The sequence below is a fragment of the Ovis aries genome, chromosome Y, assembly GCF_016772045.2.
Source record: "Ovis aries strain OAR_USU_Benz2616 breed Rambouillet chromosome Y, ARS-UI_Ramb_v3.0, whole genome shotgun sequence".
NCBI lineage: Eukaryota > Metazoa > Chordata > Mammalia > Artiodactyla > Bovidae > Ovis > Ovis aries.
This window is the reverse complement of record NC_082741.1, coordinates 1,036,733-1,062,906: the sequence shown is the minus strand read 5'-3', so window position 1 is coordinate 1,062,906 and position 26,174 is coordinate 1,036,733. Positions and strand designations below refer to the sequence as shown.

At 47.3% G+C, this 26,174-nt stretch overlaps 1 protein-coding gene across 5 annotated transcripts in view; it reads left to right on the top strand.

Moving 5' to 3' along the window:
* LOC106990378 (splicing factor 3A subunit 2-like) overlaps nt 1–25,093 on the top strand; it is a 79,552-nt gene extending 54,459 nt beyond the window's left edge. For all 5 annotated transcript variants that reach the window (XM_060408589.1, XM_060408592.1, XM_060408590.1 and 2 more), the window contains 2 exons: nt 12,256–12,368; nt 20,124–25,093. In XM_060408589.1, coding sequence (XP_060264572.1) covers nt 20,164–21,213 — 1,050 coding nt within the window. In that variant the 5' untranslated portion in view covers nt 12,256–12,368; nt 20,124–20,163 and the 3' untranslated portion in view covers nt 21,214–25,093. The remainder of the gene's footprint in view (nt 1–12,255; nt 12,369–20,123) is intronic.
* The last annotated feature ends 1,081 nt before the right edge of the window (nt 25,094–26,174 follow it).

Below are 26,174 nucleotides of genomic sequence, written 5' to 3'. Positions count from 1 at the left end.
CTGTTTATCTTCTCAAAGCACCGGCTTTTAGCCCCATCGACCTTTGCTATTGCTTCCTTCCCTCTATGTCATGTATTTCTGCTCTGGGCTTCCTGATTTCTTCCCCTCTACGAACTTGGGATTTCGCGTGTTCTTCGTTTCCTAGTCGCTTTAGGTTTGAGGTTGGATTGTTTACTTGAGGTTTCCCCTGTTCCTCGAGGTGAGACGGAGTTGCTATAAACTTACTCTTAGAACTGCGCTGGCTGCAGCCCACAGGTTTTGGGTCCTTCGTGTTTTTCTTGTCATTTGTATCTAGGTATTTTTTAAATTTCCTCTTTGATTTCTTCAATGATCTTTTTGTTATTAAGTAGAGTATTGTTTGGAGAAGGCAATGGCACCCCAGTGCAGTACTCTTGCCTGGAGAATCCCATGGACGGAGGAGCCTGGTGGGCTGCAGTCCATGGGGTCCCTGAGAGTCAGACACGACTGAGCGACTTCACTTTCCCTTTTCACTTTCGTGCATTGGAGAAGGAAATGGGAACCCACTCCAGTGTTCTTGCCTGGAGAACCCCAGGGATGGGGGAGCCTGGTGGGCTGCCGTCTATGGGGTCACGCAGAGTCGGACACGACGGAAGCGACTGAGCAGCAGCTGCAGAGTATTATTTAGCCTCCATGTGTTTCTGTTTTTATAATTTTTTTTCCCTGTAATTGATTTCTAGTCTCCTAGGATTGTGGTTGGAAAAAATGCTTGATGTGATTTGTTTTCCTAAATTTACCCAGGCTTGATTTGTGACCGAAGATCTCACCTATCCTGCAGAATGTTCTGTGTACATTTGAGAAGAAAGCATATGCTGCTGCTTTGGGGGTGGAACGTCTATAAATATCCATTAATCTGTCTGTGGAGAACTAAATGGCAACCCCCTCCAGGTTTCTTGCCCGTGGACAGGACATCCCACGTACAGGCGAGCCTGGTGGGCTCCAGTCCATGGAATCGCAAAGAGCTGGGCATGACCGACTGGCTCACACTCACTAAATCTGTCGGGTGTGCTGCGTCATTTAAAGCTTGTCTTTCGCTCTTTTATGCCTGAATGATGTGTCCACGGGTGTAAATGGGATGCTAAAGTCCCCCCACTGCAATTGTGTCACTGTTGACTGCCCCTTTGACGGCTGTTAGCATTTGCTTTATGTATTGAATGTACGTATTGAATATACGCTCATATGTTGGTGCATAAATATGTATCATATTATGTCTTCTCCTTAGACTGATCCCTGGATCTTCATGTAGCTCCCTTCCTTGTCGTTTGTAATCGGGTGGATTTTAAACTCTGTTTTATCTGATACGAGTATGGCTACTGCAGCTTTCTTTTGATTTCCGTTTGTATGGAATCTCTCTTCCATCTCCTCACTTTTGGTCTGTGCTGTCTGTAGTTCTGAGATGAGTCTCGTGTAGGAAGCATATATCCAGATATATGCTTCGTATCCATTTTTTATATCCCTTCAGCCAGTCGAGTGTCTTTCGGCTGGGGCATTTCATCCATTTACCTCTAAGGTAATTATCAATATGTATGTTCTTACTGCCGTTTTCTTAATTGTTTTGCGCTTGTTTCTGCAGGTCCTTTTCTTGTCTTTTCTGCGTACAGAGAAGTTCTTTCAGCATCTGCTGTTTTATAAAACATTTTTGGGCTTCTCTTGCAGCTCAGCTGGTAAAGAATCTGCCTGCAATGCGAGAGGCCTGGGTTGGATCCCTGGGTTGGGAGAATCCCATGGACTGTATAGTCCACAGGGTTGCAAAGAGTTTTACAAAGCTGCTTTGCTGGTGCTGAATTCCCTCAGCGTTTGCTTGTCGGTGAAGCTTCCTGTTTCTCTGTGGAATCTGACTGAGACCCTTGCTGGGTAGGGTCATCTTGCTTGTAGGTTCCTCCCTTTCATCAGTTCAAACGCATGCTGCCTTTCTCTTCTATCCCACAGTTTCTGCCGAAAACTCAGCTGATAAACTTGTGGAGACTGCTTTGTATGTGGTTGTTTTTCCCTTGCTGCTTTTCATAGTTCTTTTCCTTTGAATTTCATTTTTGTTAGTTCGATTAATATGCGTCTGGGCGTGTTTTTCTTCGGTTTCTGCTTCGTGGGCCTCTCAGCACTTCCTGCCTCGTGTAGCTATTTCCTCTCTGATGTTAGGGACGCTGTCAACTATCATCTCTTCCAGTATTCTCTCAGACCCTTTCTCTCCTCCTGCTGGGAGAGGAGGGTAATAACTGAGTAAATAATTTGAGCGTTGGTGTGTTTGAATGTGGTCCCGGGCGTCTCTGAGGCTCTCCTCATTTTTCTTCATTCCTGTCTTATTCTGCTCCTCAGAAGAATGTTCCCCGGGTGAGAATATTCTCCTGAGAAGAATACCGACTCTTTCCCTCCGCCAGCTTGCTTACCTGTTCATCTGCCTCGGTCACTCCGCTGCCGGTTCCTTTCAGTATATTTTTTCATTTCAGTTATTGTGCTATTCATCACGGATTTTCTTTTTTTTCTTCTAGGTCCTTGTGAGACATTTCTTTTATGTTCTCCGAAACCCCTCCATGCTATTTGTGAGATTTTGGTTAACTCAGTAGCATTCCTGTGAATGCTTTTTCAGGTAGAAAATTACCTATTCTCTCTTCATGGATTTGGTCTTGTAGGTTTTGACCATGCTCTTTCATCTTAACATATCTCTCTGTCGTTCCGTCTTGGTGTACATCATTCTGTCTCGCTGTTTGTGTGTCCTGAGGCGTCCAGTGCTGTAGCTTGTGGCCAGTTGCGTGCAGCTGGGCCTGTGTGCTGAGATGAGGCCCTGTGAGGAGATTCGAACTCCACGTTCTCCTTTGGAGCCATGTCGACTCCACCCCAAAGCAGAGAGCGTATTGAGCCTCCAATAAAACAAAAAACAGGGTCTTATAGAAAGATTTGCACACCTGTGTTCCTAGCGGTGCCGTTCACAACTGCTGAAGTGTGCAAACAAGCCAAGAGTCCAAGGAGGGGTGAATTTATAAGGAAAAGGTGGTCCACCCAGAAAGGGAATATTACTCAGCCTTTACACAGGCTTTCCTGGCAGCTCAGATGGCAAAGAATTTGCTCGCAATGTGGGAGACCCGGCCACCCACTGCAGTATTCTTGCCTGCAGAATCCCATGGATAGAGGAGCCTGGTGGGCTACATGCAGTCCATGGGACTGGAAAGAGTCAGACACAACGGAGCGGCCTTTACGTTTAAAGAGGAAGGAAATTCCGGCAGAGGCTAACGATGTGGATGAATCTTGAGAACTTTGTTGTCGTCTAGTCGCTCAGTCCTGTCCAGCCCGGCGACCCCACGGACTGCAGCCCGCCCGGCTCCTCTGTCCACGGGATTCTCCTGGCGAGAATGCTGGAGTCGTCGCCATGCCCTCCTCCAGGGCGTCTTCCTGACCCAGGGATCCAGCCCTCATCTCCTGCAGGCGTGTTCTTTACCGCTGAGCCGTCTCGGAATTATGCTCAGTGAAATAAACGAGACGCAGGAGGGCACATCCTATATGATTCCACTCATGTGTGCCCCCTGGAGAGGGCAGACTTAAAGGACAGGAAGATGCTGGTTGACGGAGGCTGTGGGGCTACAGTTTAACCCTAACCCTTTCCGTTTTCCAAGAACAGTGAGTCCTGGAGATGCGTGTTGGTGTGAGTTCCAGAACCCTGTGAATGTACTTAATGCTACTGAACTGTATGTTTTTAAATGGTGAAAATGATATATTTTATTTTATGAATGGCTCACCACAGTGACTATTTTATTTTATTTTTTTACAAAATGGGGGAGGGGGAATCAAAATGGCTCAATAAAGCTGTCCAAGTTCTTTGGAGCTCACTGGCTAGTTCCTAGAAGGTAGAGACTCAGTCTCTCCTAGAAAAGTCAGCCTTAAGTGGACCCCGTGTTCCTCAGAGCCTCCGTGAGGCTGCCCAGCAGGTGGGCAGAAGCGAGCACAGCCCGCTCGCACTGCGTCAGGTAGCGCTCGCCAAGCCACGACGGGTGGATGGCGATTGCCGCGTGCCAGTCGGCCAAACGCGTTGACGGGCTCTTGTTTCCTCTCGGGAGAAAGGAGAACAAATGGCCTCATAATTGGAAGAAGATGTTTTGGGGGGAACAGGGCAGATGGTCGGGACTCGAGAGGAAGACTTCTTGAGCCCACAGTGCGGAGAAACTGAGGAGATATCCTTTTCTAAACCTAACACAGACTTGTGTTGTATTATAAGGGATATTTTGAAAACTCCTAGGCTGGAGGGAAAATAAAATAAAATAAAGACTTACTCTTTGAGAGCCGATGGACTGTGGCCCGCCAGGCTTCTCTGTCCATTGGATTCTCCAGGCAAGAGTCCTGGAGTGAGTTGCCATGCGTGCCCTTGTCCAGGGGATATTTCCGACCCAGGGACTGAACCTGGGCCTCCTCCACTTCAGGCAGATTCCTGGCCCCCCGAGCCACCAGGCAAGAACCGTTTTGCAAATATAGAGCAATCTAATGTCATGAAAATTCGATTGCTCTGTGCGACCTTGCCTCCCCATTGAGTCCCTTTAGAGACCAGGCAGAATATCCCTGTGAGTGGACCTGGAATTGCCCAGGAAATCTGAGGAGGCCCCTGTCAGATCTCAGGTGTGTTTACCAGGAGGCACGCTGAGGCCCTGGAGGCTCAGGCTATGTCGCAAGGAGCAGTGGTAGGCAGGATTCTGGAGTGGCCTCAAGACTGCTGCTCCCCTAGTGGAAACACCCGGTATAATCTCCCCCCTTGGAGTGTGAGCTCGGTGGATGTCAGCCCAGCCCCCCAGCTCGTGACGATGTTGCAGTGGGTGAACTTGAGCTCATCAAGAGGAAAGGGGTGGTGGTGGGCCTGACTTAATCGGAGAAGCCCTTTAAAGGATGATGGCTTCTGTGCTTTAAGGCTTTGTCTGTTGTTGTTTTTATTTTTATTTTTTTATTAATTGAGGTAGAGCTGACGGACAGTGTGGTATACTAACCCTATACCACAGGGTTAGGGTTAGGGTTAGTAATTTCAGGTGTACGGCAAAGGGCTTTAGTCATATATATGTGTGTATATATATATAAGTCATATATGTGTGTATATATATGAGTCATATATGTGTGTATATATATGAGCATGCATGCTAAGTCACTGCCAGTTGTGTCCAGGGCTTTGCGACCATATGGACAGAACCCACCAGGCTCCTCTGTCCATCGATTCTCCAGGCAAGAATGCTGGAGTAGGTTGCTAGGCCCTTCACCAGGGGCCCTTCCCCACCCCAGGGATCAAACCTGCGTCTCTTATGTGCGTGTATATACACATATATGTATGCATATAATATGTGTGCGAAGATCCTTTTCCCTTTTAGGTTCTTACAGAATACTGACTCAATATTATGCCATACAGTAGGTCCTTTTTGCTTGTCTATTTTATATACAGCAGTGTCTGTATGCATTGGAGAAGGAAATGGCAACCCACTGCAGTGTTCTTGCTGGAGAACCCCAGGGACGGGGGAGCCTGGTGGGCTGCCATCTACGGGGCTGCACAGAGTCGGACACGACTGAGGCGACTCAGCAGCAGCAGCAGCAGTGTCTGTATGCTCATCCCAAAGTCCTAATTTATTGCCTCGCCTGCCCCCTCTTTGGTAACCCTAAGTTTGTTTTTTTGTCAGTGGATCTGTTTCTGTTTTATACATAAGCTGGGTTTGTGTCATTTGAGATTCCACGTGTAAGTGATACCATATGACATTTGCCTTTTGCTGTCTGGCTTACTTCACTCAGCATAATACCGTCTAAGGCTATCCATATTGCTCCAAAGGGCACTATTTCACGTTTTCCTTATGGCTAAATAATACACCATTGTCTGTCTGTCTGTCTGTATGCTTATATTTATACACACACTCCGGGCTTCCCAGATGGCTCAGTGGTACAGAATCCGCCTGCAATGCAGGAGGCCTCAGTTCGATTCCTGAGTTGGGAAGATTCCCTTGGAGAAGGGACAGGCAACCCACTCCAGTATTCTTGGGCTTCCCTGGTGGCTCAGCTGGTAAAGAATCTGCCTGCAATGCGAGAGAGCTGGGTTCGATCCCTGGGTCAGGAAGAGCTGGTAAAGAATCTGCCTGCAATGCAGGAGACCTAGGTTTGATCCTTGAGTTGGGAAGATCCCCTGGAGGTGGAAATTGCAACCCATTTAGATTTAGACAAACTGAATTGGAATAGCTGGGCTTCCCTTGTGGCTCAGACGGTAAGGAATCTGCCTACAATGCAGGAGACCCAGGTTCGATCCCTGGGTCGGGAAGATCCCTTTGGAGAAGGGCATGGGAATCCACTCTAGTATTGTTACCTGGAGAATTCCATGGACAGAGGAGCCCGGCAGCCTAGTCCGTGGGGCTGCAAAAGAGTCAGACACGACCTAGCAACTAAACAGTGGCAACAAATTGGAATGAACCGTCCCAATCCCATTTTCTGAACAAAAGGTGGTCAGAAAACTGGAGTCATCAACCGTAACCCATGCATGACTAACATCACTGGTGATGGAAGAACGCTCTGCATAGGAAAAGAGGCTTAGTTCCCCAAAACAAAGGCAATGGTGTCGCCTGTGCAAGAGGCAAGACCAGCAAAAGTCCACCACGCTTGGCGCCTTAGCTCCAGATGCTGTAATAAAATGCCAGAGACCGGGCTAAACGACAGGAATTCATCCTCTCACAGTTCTGCAAGCTGGACGTTCAAGATCACAGCGTGGGCTGATAAAGTCCTGAGGCAGGCTCTCTTCCTGGTAGACACATGGCTGCCTTCTCACCACATCCTCACGTGGTGCAGAGAATACAGATGTGGTCTCTCTCTCTCCTTATGTGTGTGTGTGTGTGTGTGTGTGAAGTCTCTCCGTTGTGTTAGACTCTTAAGACCCATTGGACCCACCAGGCTCCGCTGTTCATGGGATTCTCCAGGCAAGGATACTGGAGTGGGTTTGCCATGTCCTTCTCCAAGGCGATCATGGGGGCCCCACCCTCAAGAGTTCATCTGCATCTCATCACAGCCCAGCTTCTAACACCATTGTGCTGAGGGTCAAGGGCTTCAGCGTACGAATTTGAGGTGAGGGACACTGTTCGGTCCGTACAGCACAGCCTTTCCTGTCCTTGTAAATAGCATCATTCAGCTGGTCAAAACAAGGCGGAAGCTTGACTCTTTCTTCTCTACCAGAGTCAATACGTTTCCGAGCCTTGCCAGTTCTGTCCATCACATACAGTTGCTGTGTGTCCACTTGTCACCACCGTGGCAGCCACCAGCTGAGACCCAGCCGCCATCATGCACATGGACCACAGCCTTAAGTGTTCTAGGCATCCCAATTTTTCTTGTTGGTCAGTGGCTAAGTCATGTCCGACTCTTTGCAACCCCATGGATCACAGCACGCCAGGCTTCCTGTCCTTCACTGTCTCCTAGAGTTTGTGCAAACTCATGTCCATTGAGCTGGTGATGCCATCCAGCCATCTCATCCTCTGTTGCCCCCTTCTCCTCACGCCTTCAATCTTTCCCAGCATCAGGGTCTTTTCCAATGAACCAGTTCTTCCCATCAGGTGGCCAGAGTATTGGAGTTTCAGCTTCATCATCAGTCCTTCCAATGAATATTCAGGACTGAGTTCCTTTAGGATGGACTGGTTGGATCTCCTTGCAGTCCAAGGGACTCTCAAGAGTCTTCTGCAATGCCACAGTTCAAAAGCATCCATTCTTTGGTGCTCAGCCTTCTTTATGGTCCAACTCTCACATCCATACATGACTACTGAAAAAGCCATAGCTCTGAGTAGAGGAACCTTTGTTGCCGAAGTAATGTCTCTGCTTTTTAAAATGCTATCTAGCTTGGTCATAGCTTTTCATCCAAGGAGTAAGTGTCTTTTAATTTCATGGGCGCAGTCAGCATCTGCAGTAATTTTGGAGCCAAAGAAAATAAAGTCTGTCACGGTTTCCATTGTTTCCTCATCTCTACACAACCGTGTGTGAAATGGACAGCTAGTGGGAAGCTGCTGCGTGGCTCAGGGAACTCAGCTTGGTGCTCTGTGATGACCTAGAGGGGTGGACGGGAGGGAGGAGGCTTAGGAGGGGAAGAGTATCTGTACACATACGGCTGATTCACTTCATTGTTCAGCAGAAACCAACACATTGCAAAGCAATTATCCTCCAGTAAAAAAATTATTTTTAAAGATGAAATCACCCCCTTAGATCGCCCCTGACTTTTCCATTCACAGGGACCTTTCTCACCATCTTTTAAATTCCTTAATACACACATCACATTCTTTAGCCCTTAGCTTCTTTTTGTTGTTGTTTAGTTGCTCAGTTGTGTCCGACTCTTTGCGACCCCGTGGACTGTAGCCCACCAGGATCCTCTGTCCATGGGATTCTCCAGGCAAGAATACCGGAGCGGGTTGCCATGCCTTCCTCCAGGGGATCCTCCTGACCCAGGGACCAAACCCGGGTCTCTTACACTGGCAGGGGAATTCTTCATTCCTCAGCTGCCAGGGAAGCCCCTTATTATTGTTATTCACTGCTTATTCTTCCTATTGCAATAGAGGTTCCCTGGGAGCAGGAATTGTCCCCACTGGGAGTCTGTCTACACCTCCCAGGACCTCTGTCTCAAATGAGCAGTTTGTTAGATGGATGAGGGGGAGGGGGTGACCAGTCTCACCTGCCTCCCACCTCTACAAAGCAGAATCTCGCCCTCCCCATCCCCCAACCAGGATGTCTCCCTTCTTCTCCTTTCCTTGAGTAACAGTCCATCCCCCAAGGCTGATTTCATAGAGCTAATTTTAATCAGGATGGTGACTCCCTCCTTCACAGTCAATCTCCAATTAAAATCTCTAATAAGGGTTTCAAAGAGGGAGAAGTCAATATCATGCATGCCTTAAATAAATGGTCTAGGCGGCACTCTGATATCAAAATTACAGAAGGCATTTTGCTATACATATTGCTAAGTAAGAAAGCAAAAGGAAGTGTTAGTCGGTCAGTCATGTCTGACTCTTGCGACCCCATGGACTGTAGCCTGCCAGGCTCCTGTGTCCATGGGATTCTCCAGGCAGGAATACTGGAGTGGGTGGCCATTCCATTCTCCCGGGGATCTTCCTGACCCAAAACCAAAAAAAAAAAAAAAAACCAGAGTAATTGAAAAAGAAGGAAAAAAGGAGGAAGGGGTAAATTAGGAGTTTGGGATTGACATATACACATGGCTGCTGCTGCTGCTGCTAAGTCGCTTCAGTCGTGTCTGATTCTATGCGACCCCATAGAAGGCAGCCCACCAGGCTCCCCTGTCCCTGGGATTCTCTAGGCAAGAACACTGGAGTGGGTTGCCATGTCCTTCTCCAATGCATGAAAGTGAAAAGTGAAAAGTGAAAGTGAAGTCGCTCAGTTGTGTCTGACTCTCGGCGACCCCATGGACTGCAGCCCACCAGGCTTCTCCGTCCATGGGGTTCCCAGGCAAGAGTACTGGAGTGGGTTGCCATTTCCTTCTCCACTGCATGAAAGTGAAAAGTGAAAGTGAAGTCACTGAGTCGTGTCCAACCCTCAGTACTATATGTAAAATAGATAATACACACCGATAAATATATGGGTTTCCCTGGTTGCTCAGATGGTAAATATGCCTGCAATGCAGGAGACCCAGGTTCAATCCCTGGGTTGGGAAGACCCCCTGGAGAAGGGAATGGCAACCCACTCCACTCTTTTTGCCTGGAGAATCCCATGGACAGAGGAGCCTGGATGGCTACTGTCCATGGAGTCACAAAGATTGGATACGACCGACCAAGTAACAAAGTATTTCTATTTAGAACACGAAGTTATGTTCAGTGTCTTGTAATGATGTATAAGGGAAAAGAGTCTGAAAAATATATGTGTAATGGAATCACTCTGCTACACATCCAAAACCAACACAACACTGTCAGCTGAGTCTATTCCAACTATGAAAAGAAAAGATTTTCATAACAAAAAAAAAAAGATTTAAAAATCTCTGGGATTCAGAGAAAATTGGGGTATTTGATCCTGAGAAATAAACAGAGATACAGTAGTGTGCACGAAATAGAGAAACATCACCCCGGAGTTTAAAGTATGAATGCAGGCACTTTGTGCGGTGAGAAATCAATTTTTTGGTGAAGCAGAAAACTGAGGAGGAAAAAAATGTTTCCAGCAAGCAGAGGAGAGTTTAAAATGCTTATGGGGATAGAACAGCAACTTAGAGACACCGACAACACTCACCAAAGCGAAACTGGAAACAGGATTTCCTACAAGGGAATACGCGCTATATCGACCAGAAACACTAACTATAGAAATGATGAGAGATGAATGTTGGAAGCCAAGAAATAGAAAAAATGACTACATGCTGAGTTCTCAGTGAAAATTGGAAAGAAAACCAATTCTACACGTGTTCTGGTACCATTGTCCAAAAGATTAAAAAAAAAAAAAACCCTCTACAGGTGCTCATGGAAAGATAAGAGTAGCAGAACAAATATGGGTTTGGCTTCATGTCATCTCAGCTGCAAGAAATGACACAATGATATTAGACTGCCAAGCATTCATGAGGGGAAAAAAAAAATCTTTATTAAAAATTCCACAGTGAAGGTACTGTAGAATTATCTTTTACTCCCAAAGTAGTGTTCAAATAATTTTCAGTACAGTTAATACAATTCACAATATTGTACTCAATATCACTGTGGACGGTGACTGCAGCCATGAAATTAAGACGCTTGCTCCTTGGAAGGAAAGCTAAGACAAACCTAGACAGCGTGTTAAAAAGCAGAGACCTCACTTTGCTGACAAAGGTCCTTATAATCAAAGCTATAGTTTTCCCAGTGGTCATGTATGAATGTGAGAGTTGGACCATAAAGAAGACTGAGCACCAAACAATTGATGCTTTTGAACTGTGGTGTTGGAGAAGGCTCTTGAGAGTGGCTTGGACTGCAAGGAGATCCAACCAGTCCATCCTAAAGGAAATCAGTCCTGAATATTCATTGGAAGGACTGATGTTGAAGCTGAAACTCCAATACTTTGGCCACCTGATGGGAAGAACTGGTTCATTGGAAAAGACCCTGATGCTGGGAAAGATTGAGGGCAGGAGGAGAAGGGGATGACAGAGGATGAGATGGTTGGATGGCATCACTGACTCAATGGACATGAGTCTGAGCAAAGTTTCAGTAAATTCTGGCAGGTGGTGATGGACAGGGAGGCCTGGCATGCTGCAGTCCATGGAGTCGCAAATAGTTGGATATGACTTAGTGAATGAACAACAGCGAATTGAGGCCAGTAACCATCCAGTGCTGCAGACTTGGGCTGTGCGGAGGAAACCAGTTTCTAAGTAAACAAATGAATATCCAGCCAGATAGATTTATGCCCTAAATAGAACATTCTTTGCATTATGCAAATTTTTTGCCTACAGAGCAGTTAGAAAGAGTAAAGAGGGTTTGGTTCTTAATCCGCACTTCAAAAAATATCAAAAAACAGGAAGCGAAACAGATTATGATTTACTAAAGTTTTGCAATAATCAGCTCACAGCCAAGTCATTCTTGCTTTCAGATCCTTCAAACCCTGGAACGGGGATAAAATATCTTTAATAGGATTTTCTAATGATGACAAAATAATTTGCATATTCTTCTCTGAGGGGAAAAAAATAAAAAAAAGTTGATCATTATGTGTTTGATACTTTCCTCTGTAAATTAGTGGCCTTTAAAAGTGGGATGGAACTTCCCAGGTGGCTCAGTGGTAAAGAGTCTACCTGCTAAGCAGGTGATGGGGGTTCTATTCCTGGGTCAGGAAGACCCCCGGGAGAAAGAAATGGTAACCCAGTCCAGTATTCTTGCTTGGAGAATCCCATGGACAGAGGAGCCTGGCAGGCTGCAGTCCACGGGACTGCAAAGAGTCGGGCACAACTTAATGAGTAAAAACAACAGAAAGGGGGGCAGGTCTTCTCACATGAAAATTTGGAATTGAAATCCATTTTAAGAATAAAAGTATTCAGAGACTTCCTTGCTGGTCCAGTGGCTAAAGCTCCACACTCCCAATACAGGGAGCCCAGGTTTTATCCCTGGTCAAGGGATTAGATTCCACATGCTGCAAGTAAGACATAGCACAGCTAAATAAATAAGTAAAATAATACTAATAATAATAATCATTACAGTATTTGCTAAAATCCCCTTCACTGGCATGTGCTACCAAAAAAAAAAAAAAATTACAGCTGTTTGGGAAAGAGTGCCAACCATCCATGCCTCTACTGAAATGCTTTTATCCTTTTCATAATTTCAGAAACTCGGAGGAGTCCCTTGACTTTATGGGCGGCCCTTGTGGATACGCCGAAAATGGAAGTGGAGTGATCCAAATCGGCAAGAGACTAAGTTCGCACGCCGCCTCTAGAACCGGTGAGTCAGTTCCTGGTGAGTGTGCGTGTCTGTGTGCCGAAACATTTGTGTGCGTTCCATGAACTACTTTGTGAGAAGACATGATTCTTTCTATATATATACATTTGTTGTTTTGTTGTTGTTTTCCTTGTGATGAGAACTCAGGATTTCCCCTCTCAAGAACTTTTAAAAAACACTCTTTATTTATTTGTGGCCGTGCTGAGTCTCTACTGCTGTGCCGGCTTCCCTCTAGTTGCAGAGGAGAGTGGCGGCTGCGCTGCAGTTGCCGTGTGCGGCCTTCTCATTGCAGCGGCTTCTGTCGTTGCAGAGCCGCTAGCTCACGTGGGCTTCTGTAGTTTGGGCGCACGGGCTTAGCTGCCCCGCAGCATGTGGGATCTTCCCAGACCAGGGATGGGACCTGTGTCCCCTGCATCGGCAAGCAGAGTCTTCACCGCTGGACCACCAGGGAAGTCCCTGGCCCTTAATTATAAATGAGAAAACTGAAGCAGAATGCCTGAGTCAGGTGTCCCTCAGGTCCGACAGTTCCTAAGTGTGGAAGAGTCTGCATGCTCATCTAGACTGTGTGTGGTTGACTCTGTATCAGTTTGTCTCAATATCTGATCGGGTTCCTCATTCTCCACCACCCCCAAATGGTATCTCGTGACCCTGCCCAGCCCTTGGTGGGAATCCTGTAAGGTCAGTTGAGGCACAATCCCCCAACCAGTGACTTTTCCATCCACTGACCCCCACTTGCTCGTTGGCCATAAATACCCTCTTGCCCTTGCCAACTTTGGAGGTGAGTCTGGATCCATAAAAGGTCTCTTTTGCACTATTGCAATGCATGCTAAGTCGATTCAGCCATGTCCGACTCTTTGCAACCCCGTGGAATGTAGCTCACCAGGCTCCTCTGTCCACGGAGTTTTCTAGTCAAGAATATTGGAGTGGGTTGCCGTGCCCTCCTCCAGGGGATCTTCCCCACCCAGGGACTGAACCTACTATTTTCCGCATCTCCTTCACTGGCAGGTAGATTCTTTCACATTGATCTACCAGGGAAGCCCAAATTGTAGTAAACCTGACAGTTTGGTAATTACAATGACAGAGTGGTAATTACAATGCTACTACTTATATTAATTACAGTTGTAGCACTAGTAATAGTTATAGTAGTGTCTGTAATCTTCGAAGTTCTAGTAACTGTTGTAAGTGTACTCCTGGCAAGTGTGATAGTCGCAGTAGGGCTTGTAGCAGGACAATTGTAACAGTTGTTGTCCCAGTGGTAATGATTGTAGCAGTGCTTGTGATAGACGTTTTTGTCACAGTCACAACTGCGGTCGTTAGGCGAGTCATAGGAGTTGTGATTCTTATCGTGGAGGCAGCCCTGATTGTAATAACAGTAGGTGTAGCAGCAGCGAAGATTTATTATGACAGCAATTGCGATGAGAACAGTAGTCTCTGGAGTCGGAGTTGTTCTAGCGGGACCAGTTTTGTGGGAGCTACAGCAGCAGCAGTGGTTTTGGCGGTCATTGCTTTAGTCATCAGAAGTGCTGCGCTTGTGATGGTGAGAGAAACAGCTGCAGGAGTGCTCGTCTGTAAAGTTCCTGCAGCAGCGGTAAGCCTTGCAGAACCAGCCAGAGTTGTTATAGCAGTCGGTGTCTCAGCAGCAGTGGTAACCATAACCTGTGGACCAGTCGTGCGGCAGTCCTGACTTCTGTAGTCATTGTAGCAGGGCTCACAACTGAAGCAGCGCTAATGGTGTTAGTAATCGTCACAGTGGTCAACGTTACAATTGTAGTGGAGAGCCTAACGCCACACAACCGGGCGACTTCACTTTCCCTTTTCGCTTTCATGCATTGGAGAAGGAAATGGCAACCCACTCCAGTGCTCTTGCCTGGAGAATCCCAGGGATGGGGGAGCCTAGCGGGCTGCAGTCCGTGAGGTCACAGAGTCGGAGACAACTGAGCGACTTCACTTTCACTTTTCATGTTCATGCATTGGAGAAGGAAATGGCAACCCACTCCAGTGTTCTTGCCTGGAGAATCCCAGGGACGGGGGAGCCTGGTGGGCTGCCGTCTTTAGAATCGCACAGAGTCGGACACGACTGAAGCAACTTAGCAGCAGCAGCAGCAGCAGTGATTGTATTAGTACTAATGCTGTCAATTCCCTGGTGGCTCAGACGGTAAAAGCGTCTGCCTACAAAGCGCGAGACCCAGGTTCGGTCCCTGGGTCAGGAAGATCCTCTGGAGAAGGCAACGGCAACCCACTCCAGTATCCTTGCCTGGAAAATCCCATGGACGGAGGAGCCTGGCAGGCTACAGTCTGCGGGGTTGCAAAGGGTCGGAGACGACTGAGCCACTTCACAACAACGACAAATGCTGTCACAGTTGTAGCACGAGTAATACTTTTCGTAGCATCTGTAAGCACACGAGTCATCGTAATGGTTGCCACTGCGGTAGTAAGTGGGATAGCTGTAGCAGTGGTTGTAATGGCTTTTGTAGCAATAGCGAGTGATGTCGTTGTGGTTGTCACAGGAAGTTGGGATAGGAACAGCTGTAGCAGTGCTAATTGTTAGAGCAGTAGCAAGCATTATGGTAGTTGTGAAAGCCATGTCTGCTCCAGTCACGTCTAACACTGATGGTCACCGTAGCACCATTTGCTGTAGCATAAGTTATAGCAGTGGCGACGATTGTACTGGTTGTCCTTGTTGTCACTGGAATTGTTGTCCTTGAAGTGATAGTAGTAGCAGTTGTCGTGGTCCAAATTATGCAGTCGGTATAGTAGTAGTTACAGTAATAATTACGGCAGCAGCAGCAGCAGCTGCAAGTGACGTAGCAGTGATGTCACCGTTGCGGTGGGAGTATCTGTAATACTAATTATAGCACCGCTCACTGCTGCAGTTGTACTGGTCGCACCAGTAGCAGGAACAGTTGCTGTAAAAGTGACGGTTGTCATCGTAAAGCTAATAATTATAGCAGTCATCGCTCTGGTCCTAGTTGGCACAGTCGTGCAACACGAGTCACTCTTGTACCAGTCATAGCAGCAGTCGTCACGGTAACGGTTGCCGCTGTAGTCGTAAAGCTCACAGTTGCAGTAGTCATTGCTCTGGTCCTAGTTGGCACAGTCGTGTAACAGTCGTCACTATTATACCGGTCATAGCAGCACTCGTCATGGTAAAGGTTACGGTTGTAGTCGTAAAGCTAACAGTTGTAGTAGTGATTTCACCAGGTCTGGTTGGCATAGTCGGGTAACAGTCGTCACTATGATACCGGTCATAGTAGCAGTCGTCATGGCAGTAGTCATTGCTCTGGTCCTAGTTGGCACAGTCGGGTAGCAGTCGTCACTATGATACCAGTCATAGTCACTATGATACCAGTCATGGCAGCAGTCATCATGGCGGTAGTCATTGCTCTGGTCCTAGTTGGCACAGTCGGGTAGCAGTCATCTCTATGATACCGGTCATAGTAGCAGTCGTCTCTATGTTACCGGTCATAGTAGCAGTCGTCATGGCAGTAGTCATTGCTCTGGTCCTACTTGGCATAGTCGGGCAACAGTCGTCACTATGATACCGGTCATAGTCACTATGATAGCTGTCATAGCAGCAGTCGTCATGGCGGTAGTCATTGCTCTGGTCCTAGCTGCAGTAGTCACTGTGCTCGTACAGTGGTTTCCACGCCAGTATCACTGACAACAGTCCTCCACGTAAACCATGCTGAGGGTCTGGTCTGGCTGTAGGAAGTTTCCCCGCACAAACTCAGTGGATCCTCACGGTGACTGTGTGTGACCCATCACCTCCTCTGAGCAGCTTCATGACCTGCCCATGCTTGCACAGCTAGTACCCAGCAGAGGCTCACCCCTGCATCTTCTGTGCTTTGTAGACTTGGCAGAGATAAGGAACAAAAACACACTTTCCACAAAAAAAACAAAAACACAAAATTCTTCCTGCCCTCAAAGAATTCTCCTAGAAGCACAACAGTGTAAAGCAGGTATCCTCCAATTAAAAACAAACAAACAAACAAAATCTCCAACCCTGAGGTCATCATCTCCAGGAGGAACAAGCCAAGAGGTCACCTCCAAACACATGCACCTTCAAGATGACGCACATGGGTCTATATTTAGAGTCTGTCCAGGAGAAAACTCTACAGTTTTTCTTTGCCATGAAAGAGATACTCAAATGGAAGGATTGTGACAAACCGTTGAGAAGACGGTTTAAACACAGGGCACCTTGCCACCAAACTCCGCTTCTCATTAGGACCGGACTCTTGTCCAGATGGGACTCGGCACAGCTTGGCAATTTCTTCCTTCACCCCTGCACAGCTGTCCTGACCGCAGTGACTGCAGTTAGGGAGCCCCGGGGAGCTTTTCGGCCTGATGATGCTTTAAAGCCAAGGTCCCCAACCTATTTTTTGGCGTCAGGGACTGGTTTCACAGCAGATGGATGTTTCCACAGATCGGGGAGTTGGGGGAAGGTTTCGGGATGATTCAAGCACATGACATTTTTTCCACGCACTGTATTTCTGTTGTTAGGACATCAGCGCTGAACATCAGGCATTGGATCATGGAGGCTGGGGACTCCAGGAGTCACAGCATTTCTGGGATCAGAGCTTGTCTTCAGAACTTGACGGAAAACCCACTTGCATCCCCATTTGGTATCTGGCGTGTACAACCAGCCCAGGCGTGGAATCCCCAGTCCCACCCGTGCAGGCTGCCACATGGCGGCCCCATCGCTTTGTGCCCGGCACTGGGTCTTTTGTGGGGCCGCCTCCCTGACACAGCTTGCATCTTCTCAACGCAGGTCGCTTACGACTTAGATCCCGTCTCTGGTTTCCACCAGGATGGCAGGTGCTGTGACCCTATGGGACTTTAGGGAGTGCCATTTTCAGGCAAGCCAAGCTGTGCTTTTTTCTGTTTGTTTTGTAAAACAGATACATTTTATTGAAGTGTAGTTGACTTACAATGATTCAGGTGCCCAGCCAGGTGATTCAGTTGTACAAATACGCACATATATTATTTTTGAAACTATTTTCCATTGTGAGTTATTATGAGATATTGCCTATAGTTCCCTGTGCTATACACTAAACCTCCATTGCTTGTTGCAGAGCTATTTTTTAATTAGAAATCTGGCATTCTATTCATACTAAATCAAATGAGTGGAATCAAAATGTCATGAGTTTTTAGTTAGGCAAAAATTTCTAAGTTTTCTAAAACATAGATATTATACATGTTTATCTGTAATATGCAAACACTTTTCTACTACACTTAATAAAGGCTTGAGTTCAGTTCAGTCTCTCAGTCGTGTCTGACTCTTTGTGACCCCATGGACTGCAGCATGCCAGGCCTCCCTGTCCTTCACCAACTCCCAGAGTTTACTCAAACTCATGTCCATTGAGTCAGTAATGCCATCCAGCCATCTCATCCTCTGTCGTCCCCTTTTCCTCCTGCCCCCAATCCCTCCCAGCATCAGAGTCTTTTCCAATGAGTCGGTTCTTCCATTCAGGTGGCCAGAGTTGTGGACCTTCAGCTTCAGCATCAGTCCTTCCAATGAATAGTCAAGAATGATTTCCGTTAGGATGGACTGGTTGCATCTCCGTGCAGTTCAAGGGACTCTCAAGAGTCTTCTCCAACACCACAGTTCCAAAGCATCAGTTCTTGGGCACTCAGCCTTCTTTATGGTCCAACTCTCACATCCGTGCATGACTACTGGAAAAACCATAGCTTTCACTAGATGGATCTTTTGTTGGCAAAGTGAAGTCTCTTGTATCACACGTACAGACATATAGAAACATACGTGCCCATCACCACACGTACACACAGACATAGACACATGTACGAATGCACCTTATGTCTATTCAGCTTTATTAAAAGCACAGCTTTTGGGACTTCCCCTGGTGGTCCAGTGGGTAAGAATCTGCCTTGCAGTGCAGGGGACACAGATTTCCACCCCTGGTCCAGTTAGATCCCACCTGCCACAACGCAACTTAGCTCGTGCAGAACTTCTAAAATCCACACGGCTGGAGCCCATGCTTCACAAGTTACCGCCATGAGAAGTTCATGCCCCTCAGCTGGAGAGGAGCCCCCCCACCCTTTTCTGCAACTAAAGACAGCCCCTGTGCAGAAATGAACACCCATCACAGCCAAAAATTAAATAATAAATATTTTCTTAAAAAACGCATAACTATTAAAGTACAGTCAGTAGAAGTATATTTTGTATCTACTCATTGGACAACCTGTCTCTATGTCTTTAGAAATCACTGGACAACCTGTTTCATATTTTGAAATATTTATGCTATTTCATTATATACACGTTTCCCCGCACAAGTAGGATCAGAAAGCTTGTCCTTTTGTGTTCCAACATAGGCAAAGTGGGGACATTCAGAAGACAACGATCGATTATCGCATGCCCCCCAGAGGACCATGACTCAGCGGTAAAAGAATCTGCCGGCCATGCAGGAGACTGCCTGCAATTCAGGAGACATGGGTTTGATCCCTGGGTCAGGAAGATCCCCTGGAGAAGGAAATGGCCACCCACTCCAGTATTGTGGCCTGGAGAATTCCCTGGACAGAGGAGCCTGGTGGGCTACAGCCCATGGGGTCACAAGGGTCAAACACGAGTTAGCGACTAAACCGCTCCCACCCTCAAAGGACAAGATTCCTGCATTTGGTACCATTACTAATGTAACGTCTTTTTCTTTCTTTGTCCTGGACCCCTGTCCACAGCCCCCTGGGATGGGAGACATATGCCTTTAGGCATCACACACTCAGAATGAAGTTAACTCAAACATCCAGGCTGCCCATGACGTTTCAAGTTGAAACGTGAAATTAACCCACATGGGTCTTCCACAATTTCCTTTTTCCTCTAATTGGTGAGAAAGATGGGTTCTTGGAAAAAGTGAGACAAGTCAGACATTAAGGATAAAGAGAAAGCATTGGCATGCATTCTTTTTCTTTGTTGGTGGTTTAGTCGCTAAATTGTGTCCAAACTCTTGCAATTCCATGGACGGTAGCCCACCAAGCTCCTCTGCCCATGAGATTCTGCAGGCAGGAACGCTGGAGTGGGTTGCTGTTTCCTCCTCCAGGGGATCTTCCCTCCTCCAGAGCATCTTGCTGACTTAGGGATCGAACCCAGGTCTCCCGCATTGTGGGCAGCTTCTTTACCATCTGAGCCCCCAGAGAGAAGGCACATCCCTCACTGCTGGACCACCAGGGACGTCCCAGGCATTCTATTTAGGGTTCCCCCCCCCTTTCCTGTCCTGAAAAGGCTAGTGAATCCTCAGTGGGTTGATTTTGTTCTCATCTTTTGCTTGCTTTTAAATTTTGGAAAAGTGAATTGTCAGCCGATGGATTTTTGCATTTGAAATAAGGGTCCAGGTGTCTACAAGATCACTCCGCTGCACTCAGAGGTCAGAAAAGGCCACCTGGAGACATCTGAAGTAACATGTGAAGGGGAGACAGACATAGCCAGCCACGAGCTGGAGGGTATTCCAGGGAGGAATACTGGTCCCCTCTGTTAAGAATCTGAAGAAGTTCAGACGGGTTCAGGGTGGGTTCATGGAAGAGTCTGGGGTTGGGGAGGAAGGGGTATGGGAAGAGTAATAGCTGGGGAAAGAGAGACAGGAAATTCGGGCAAAAGGCATGCATTCTGTCACCCAGTGGCTGATTGCCCATGTTAAGCCATAAAATCCTTTAGTCCTAACTTGCCAAGTGGCAGATGTTGAGTTTCTGGCTGTACCTGGGAGTGGTTCTGGGCTGGAATCCTGACAGTTGGGTCACCTGTCACCCCTTCAGGTATACTGCCTCATGTCAGCCTGCGGTGGACACGGGTGTTATGTCTGCCAGAGTTCTGCAGGGAAACACAGTCGGTAGGATCCATCCACCCACCTATCTATCTATCCATCCATCGTATATACTTATCCACCTGTGTGTCTGTCCATCCATCCATCCATCCGTCATATCCATCCATTCATCCATCATATCCATCCATCCATCCACCCACCTATCTATCTATCCATCCATTGTATCTACTTATCCACCTGTGTGTCTGTCCATCCATCCGTCAGTCATATCCATCCATTCATCCATCATATCCATCCATCCATCCACCTATCTATCTATCCATCCACTGTATCTACTTATCCACCTGTGTGTCTGTCCATCCATCCATCAGTCATATCAATCCACCCATCCATCATATCCATCCACCCATCCATCCATCATATCTATCAATCCATCCATCATATCTATCCATCCATCATATCTATCCACCCATCCATCACATCTATCTATCCATACATCCATCAGTCATATCTACCCATCCATCCATCAGTTATATCTATCCATCCATCCATCACCTCTATCCATCCAAGCATGCATTATATTCTCTCTATCCATCTATCATATCTCTCTATCCATCATCCATCAATCATATCTGTCTGTCTATCCATCCATCCTTCATATTTATCTGTCTATCCATCTATCCATCAGTGATATGTCTGCATATCCATCCATCCATCAGTCATATCTATCCATCCATCATATCTATCCACCCATCCATCACATCTATCCATCCATCCATCTGTCAGTCATATCTATCCATCTAACCATCCATCCGTCATATCTGTCTTATCTCTGTCTGTCTGCCCACCTATCCATCCATGTCTACTATCTCCCTGTCAATCATCTATGTATCACCCATCTACCTATTAACTGTCGACATCTATCTCTGCTGCTGCCGCTGCTAAGTCGCTTCAGTCGTGTCCGACTCTGTGCGACCCCAGAGATGGCAGCCCACCAGACTCTGCCGTCCCTGGGATTCTCCAGGCAAGAACACTGGAGTGGGTTGCCATGTCCTTCTCCAATGCATGAATGTGAAAAGTGAAAGTGAAGTCACTCAGCTGTGTCCGACTCTTCGCGACCCCATGGACTGCAGCCCACCAGGCTTCTCCGCCCATGGGATTTTCCAGGCACAAGCACTGGAGTGGCGTGCCATTGCCATCTCTGTTCATCTATATGAATATGTATAATGTTATCTGTATATATATTATCTACCTATTAATCATCTATCTCTATCTGTACCTATACCTATATCTGTCATCCATCTATCCATCCATCTGCCCATCATCTATCTCTGTCAACCTGTCTATGTCTATTATCTGTCTCCATATCTATCAACCATCTGTCCATCTATATCAATACCTCCATCTGTTTACCTCTCTGCATCTATTACCTACCTACCATCACTCATCTGTCTATATCTTTACCTATTGTTGTTCAGTTCCTAAGTCACATGCAACTTTTTGTGACCCCATGGACTGCAGCACACCAGGCCTCCCTGTCCATCACCAACTCCCAGAGCTTGCTCAAACCCATGTCCGTCGAGTTGGTGATGCCATCCAACCATCTCATCCTCTGTCGTCCCCTTCTCCTCCTGCCTTCAATCTTTCCCAGTGTCAGGGTCTTTTCCAATGAGTCGGCTCTTTGCATCACGTGGCTCAAGTATTGGAGCTTCAGATTTATCATCAGTCCTTCCACTGAATATTCAGGCTTGATTTCCAAAGAGAGCTTTATTTTTAAGGAATTAGCTCATGCAGTCGTGGGAGCTGACAAGTCAAACACCTTCCAGGTAGACCAGCAGGCTGAAGACCTCAAGAAAGAGCTGATGTTTCAGCTGAAGAGGCCCAGAGAACATCTGCTGGCAGAATTCCTTTTTTTTGTTGTTCAGGGCAGATCAACCCTTAGGCTATTGACGCCTTCAACAGATTAGACGAGGCCCACCCACATCGGGGAGAGCAGTCTGCTTTACTCAGAGTTCACTGGGTGAAATATTCATTTTGTACAAAAACAAACAAACAAATTCACAAAAACGTCCAGAATTATGTCTGATTGCCTCTGGGGACTGCAGCTCAGCCACATTTACCAATAAAACCAGCCATCACAAATCTGCACCCAATTCAGGGAGAGAAAGAGAGAGAGACCCATGATAAAATGACTGAAGTCTTACCTGGGGATAGGAGCTAACATCTCTCAAACAGAAACTTCATAGCTGTGCCTTCCTTCCACATTCAACAGGGGTCTGCCTCACTGACTAAAGTTTCCCCACCAAGCTAAATGCTAGCTGGAATTTCCCCACCTTTCTGCCTCATCTACCTGGCATTTTTGAGCTGCTTCAAGGTACACCCCTCACTGCCTGTTGTTTACCCTCATGGACGCAGGGTTCAGCCTTACAAAGTCTGAAAAATATGATGACATCCTGGTGCGTTTTGGGGCACAAATACTTTTCATCAGTGGATTATTTTTGGACAAACAGGACAAAAGATATGAGAGACATTGAGGCGTCTCAAACTTGTCTGTATACCTGATTCTCTGGGAACCTTGTGAAAATACAGATTGTAATCCAGCAGGTCTGCGTTGAACTGAGGTTTTCACATTTCAAATGAGCTCTCAGGTGAGATCAGTGATGTTGGTCCATGGACCACATTTATACCATCAAGGTATAGACTTTTGGGCTTCCCTCGTGGCTCAGCAGTAAAGAATCCACCTGCCAAGCAGGAGGTGTGCATTCAAACTCTGCGTCAGGAAGCAGGAGATGTGGGTTTGATCTCTGGGTTGGAAAGATCCCCCCGAGAAGGAAATGGCAACCCCCTCCAGTATTCTTGCCTGGAGAATCCTATGGACAGAGGAGCCTGATGGGCTGCAATCCCTGGGGTCACAGTCAGACACGAGTTAGTAACTAAGCAACAACAAACAGATCTTTACATTTAGAAAGGGATGTGAAAGTCGCTGAGTTGTGTCCGACTCTTTATGGACCCCAGTCCATGGGATTCTCCAGGCCACAATACTGGAGCGGGTAGCCGTTCCCTTCTCCAGGGGATCTTCCCAACCCAGGAATTGAACCATGGTCTCTCGCATTGCAGGCGGATTCTTTACCAGCTGATCCACCAGGGAAGCCCAGACACATTTAGAAAACCAGGACCCAAACAAGCCTCTTGATTTCTTGTTTCTATGAGACTTCATCACCTGAGCTTCTATAAGCCGTTGGGTATCATCAAAGCAAGGTGTTGGCCCAGCACCCGGAGGCCTGGTACTCAGGAAGGTTGTGGCCAGCCAGGGTGTCTTTCTGTGATGTTAGCTTCCTGTCATGAACCAAGAAGCTCATTCACCACCGCATGAGAGAATGTTGTGACCCGTGCCTGCACACTCCCAAGGCTTCGACAAAATTATTCAAATGCTGGTGGCTCAGACGGTAAAGATTCCGTCTGCAATGCAGGAGACCCAGGTTCGATCCCTGGGTCAGGAAGATCCCCTGGAGGAGGTCATAGCAACCCACTCCAGTATAGTTGCCTGGAGGATCCCACAGACAGAGGAGCCTGGCGGGGCTACAGTCCACGGGGTTGCAAAGAGTCAGGCGTGACAGCGACTCACGCTTTCACGCTATTCAAACGCACTCATATTGCAGCGTGAAAAGCAAGGAGCAAGGTGGCCAGGAGGGACACTCAGCTTAGGTAGGCAGATTCCCACCCACTCTCAAGGTCCAGGCACACAGAACCCCTTATAGCACCCGGCTGCCACTCCAGCCCATTGACTGGGTGGTTGACAGCCAGCCCGAGGGCGCCTGCGTGTGCTCCACTCCTGTCTGGGCAGGGCAGTTTCTGTATTGCATTTCTTTCTTTGCAGGGCTGCGCTTGCTCTTCATCACTGTGTGCGGGCTTTCTCGCGTTGGCGTTGAGCGTGGGCTCCTCTCTAGTTGTCTTGCACGGGCTTTTCATTGCAGCAGCTTCTCTTTTCGGGCTCTAGAGCACAGGCTCAGCAGTTGTGGCACACGGGTTTAGTTGCTCCGAGGCCTGTGGGATCTTCATGGACCAGGGATCGAAGCCGGGTCCCCTCCCTGCATTGGTAGGTAGGTTCTTATCCACTCCACCACCAGGGAAGCCCACAGAACGATTTCAGTTCTACTGGTTTTGAAGGGGGTGGGGTGTGGAAGAGAGAAGCAGGAGGCTTCGCTGTGTGGACAGACAAAGGCCACCTGCCTTTTCAGTAAAGAAAGGAAGCTGCAGGGGTCAGGCTCTCAGCCACTGCAGCCACCCCCAAGGGTGCACCCTCGGGGGACTTAGGGTGGAGAAAAACAGGAGCCTGGCCCCAGAGCGCTGAGGTGCCCATCAAAGGAATGATTTCAATGAGCCCAGACTCTTGCAGCTTCCCAGACAGAGAAAAGCCCTGAACTCACTCACTTGAGATGTTCCTATTTTGTGACCTGCATAGTAATCTTTTGATTTCAATTACATGCATTTTTGGTTTGTCAGTTTTTGCAAAAATTCGTATACATCCTGGCCTCTTCATACCTCTTTGGGACAGACCCTCCAAGCTCTCTGAGAGGCTGTTTCCTAGGCTATAGTCCTCAGTAAAGTCATCAAAGGAGATCAAACCAGTGCATCGTAAAGGAAATCCATCGTGAATATTCACTGGAAGGACTGATGCTGAAAGTTCAATCCTTTAGCCACCTGATGCAAAGAGCTGACTCACTGGAAAAGACCCTGATGCTGGGAAAGATTGAAGGCAGGAGGAGAAGGGGACAACAGAGGATGAGATGGTTGGATGGCATCACAAACTCAACAGACTTGAGTTTGAGTAAACTCTGGGAGATGGTGAAGGACAGGGAGGCCTGGCGTGCTGCAGTCCATGGGGTCACAAAGAGTCAGATACGATTTAGTGACTGAACCGCAACAACATAAGTCATTAAATAAAACAGATTTTTCTACTTTGAAGTTGTGCGTTCTTTTTTTTCAGTCGACTCCTGATTGCACAGAGCAAATCCATGACCAAATTCAAAGGAGGGAAAACAAGTCAGAATTTGGTGGGCTGAGTGGAAATCTATCTAGGTTTATATGGACCAGGTCACGGCCAGACCTGAGTTGTGAGCCCATGTACCTGGCACAGACAAACTGAAGAGTCCTAATATTTACCCCACTTCCTAGTCCTCTAGTTTCCAAAATAACGCACGTGAAAATTAAATTATATTAGCTGTATAGGATAATAGGGTTTGCCCAGTGGCCCAGCGGTAAAGAATCCTGCCAACGCAAGAGACATGGGTTCGATCCCTGGGTTGGAAAGATCCCCTGTGGGAGGGCATGGCAATCCATTCCAGTATTCTTGGCTGGAGAATCCCCATGGACAGAGGAGCCTGACGGGCTACAGTCCACGGGGTCACAGAGAGTCAGACAGGACTGAGCAACCGACACTTATAAATATGTATATTGAATGCATTTGGTTATATTTATATAAAACCATATAAGTATATATATATATATATGATTTCAAAAACTAAGAGAGAATAAACCTATATGACTCCACGTTGCTCCAAAACTGAGAATAAATTCCTGCTGTTTTGTCTTCCGTGACATGTCAGATCTTAGTTCCCCAAAGTCACACCCCCTGCATTGAAAGGTGAACTGTTCACTCCTGGACCGTCAGGAAATGCCAATTCCTGCTGTTTTAAACTACCAGTTTTTGGGGTGTTTTATTACAACCGCCCCTGGAAGCAAATGCCCCACCTAGACATCTTAGCAGAGAGAAATTTCACAGGAACACACATGCAGGAGCTAGGAGTTCCCCGGTGGCCCAGCGGGAAAGGACCTGCCTGCAACGCAGGAGACACGCATTCGATCCCTGGGTGGGGAAGAGCCCCTGCAGGAGGGCATGGCAGCCCACTCCAGTATTCTTGCCTGGAGAGTCCCACGGACAGAGGAGCCTGGCGGGCTGCAGTCCATGGGGTCGCAAAGAGTCGGACACGACTAAGCAACAACTCAGGCGTAGCTGCCTGATAGGATATACGTTAGTGATTTA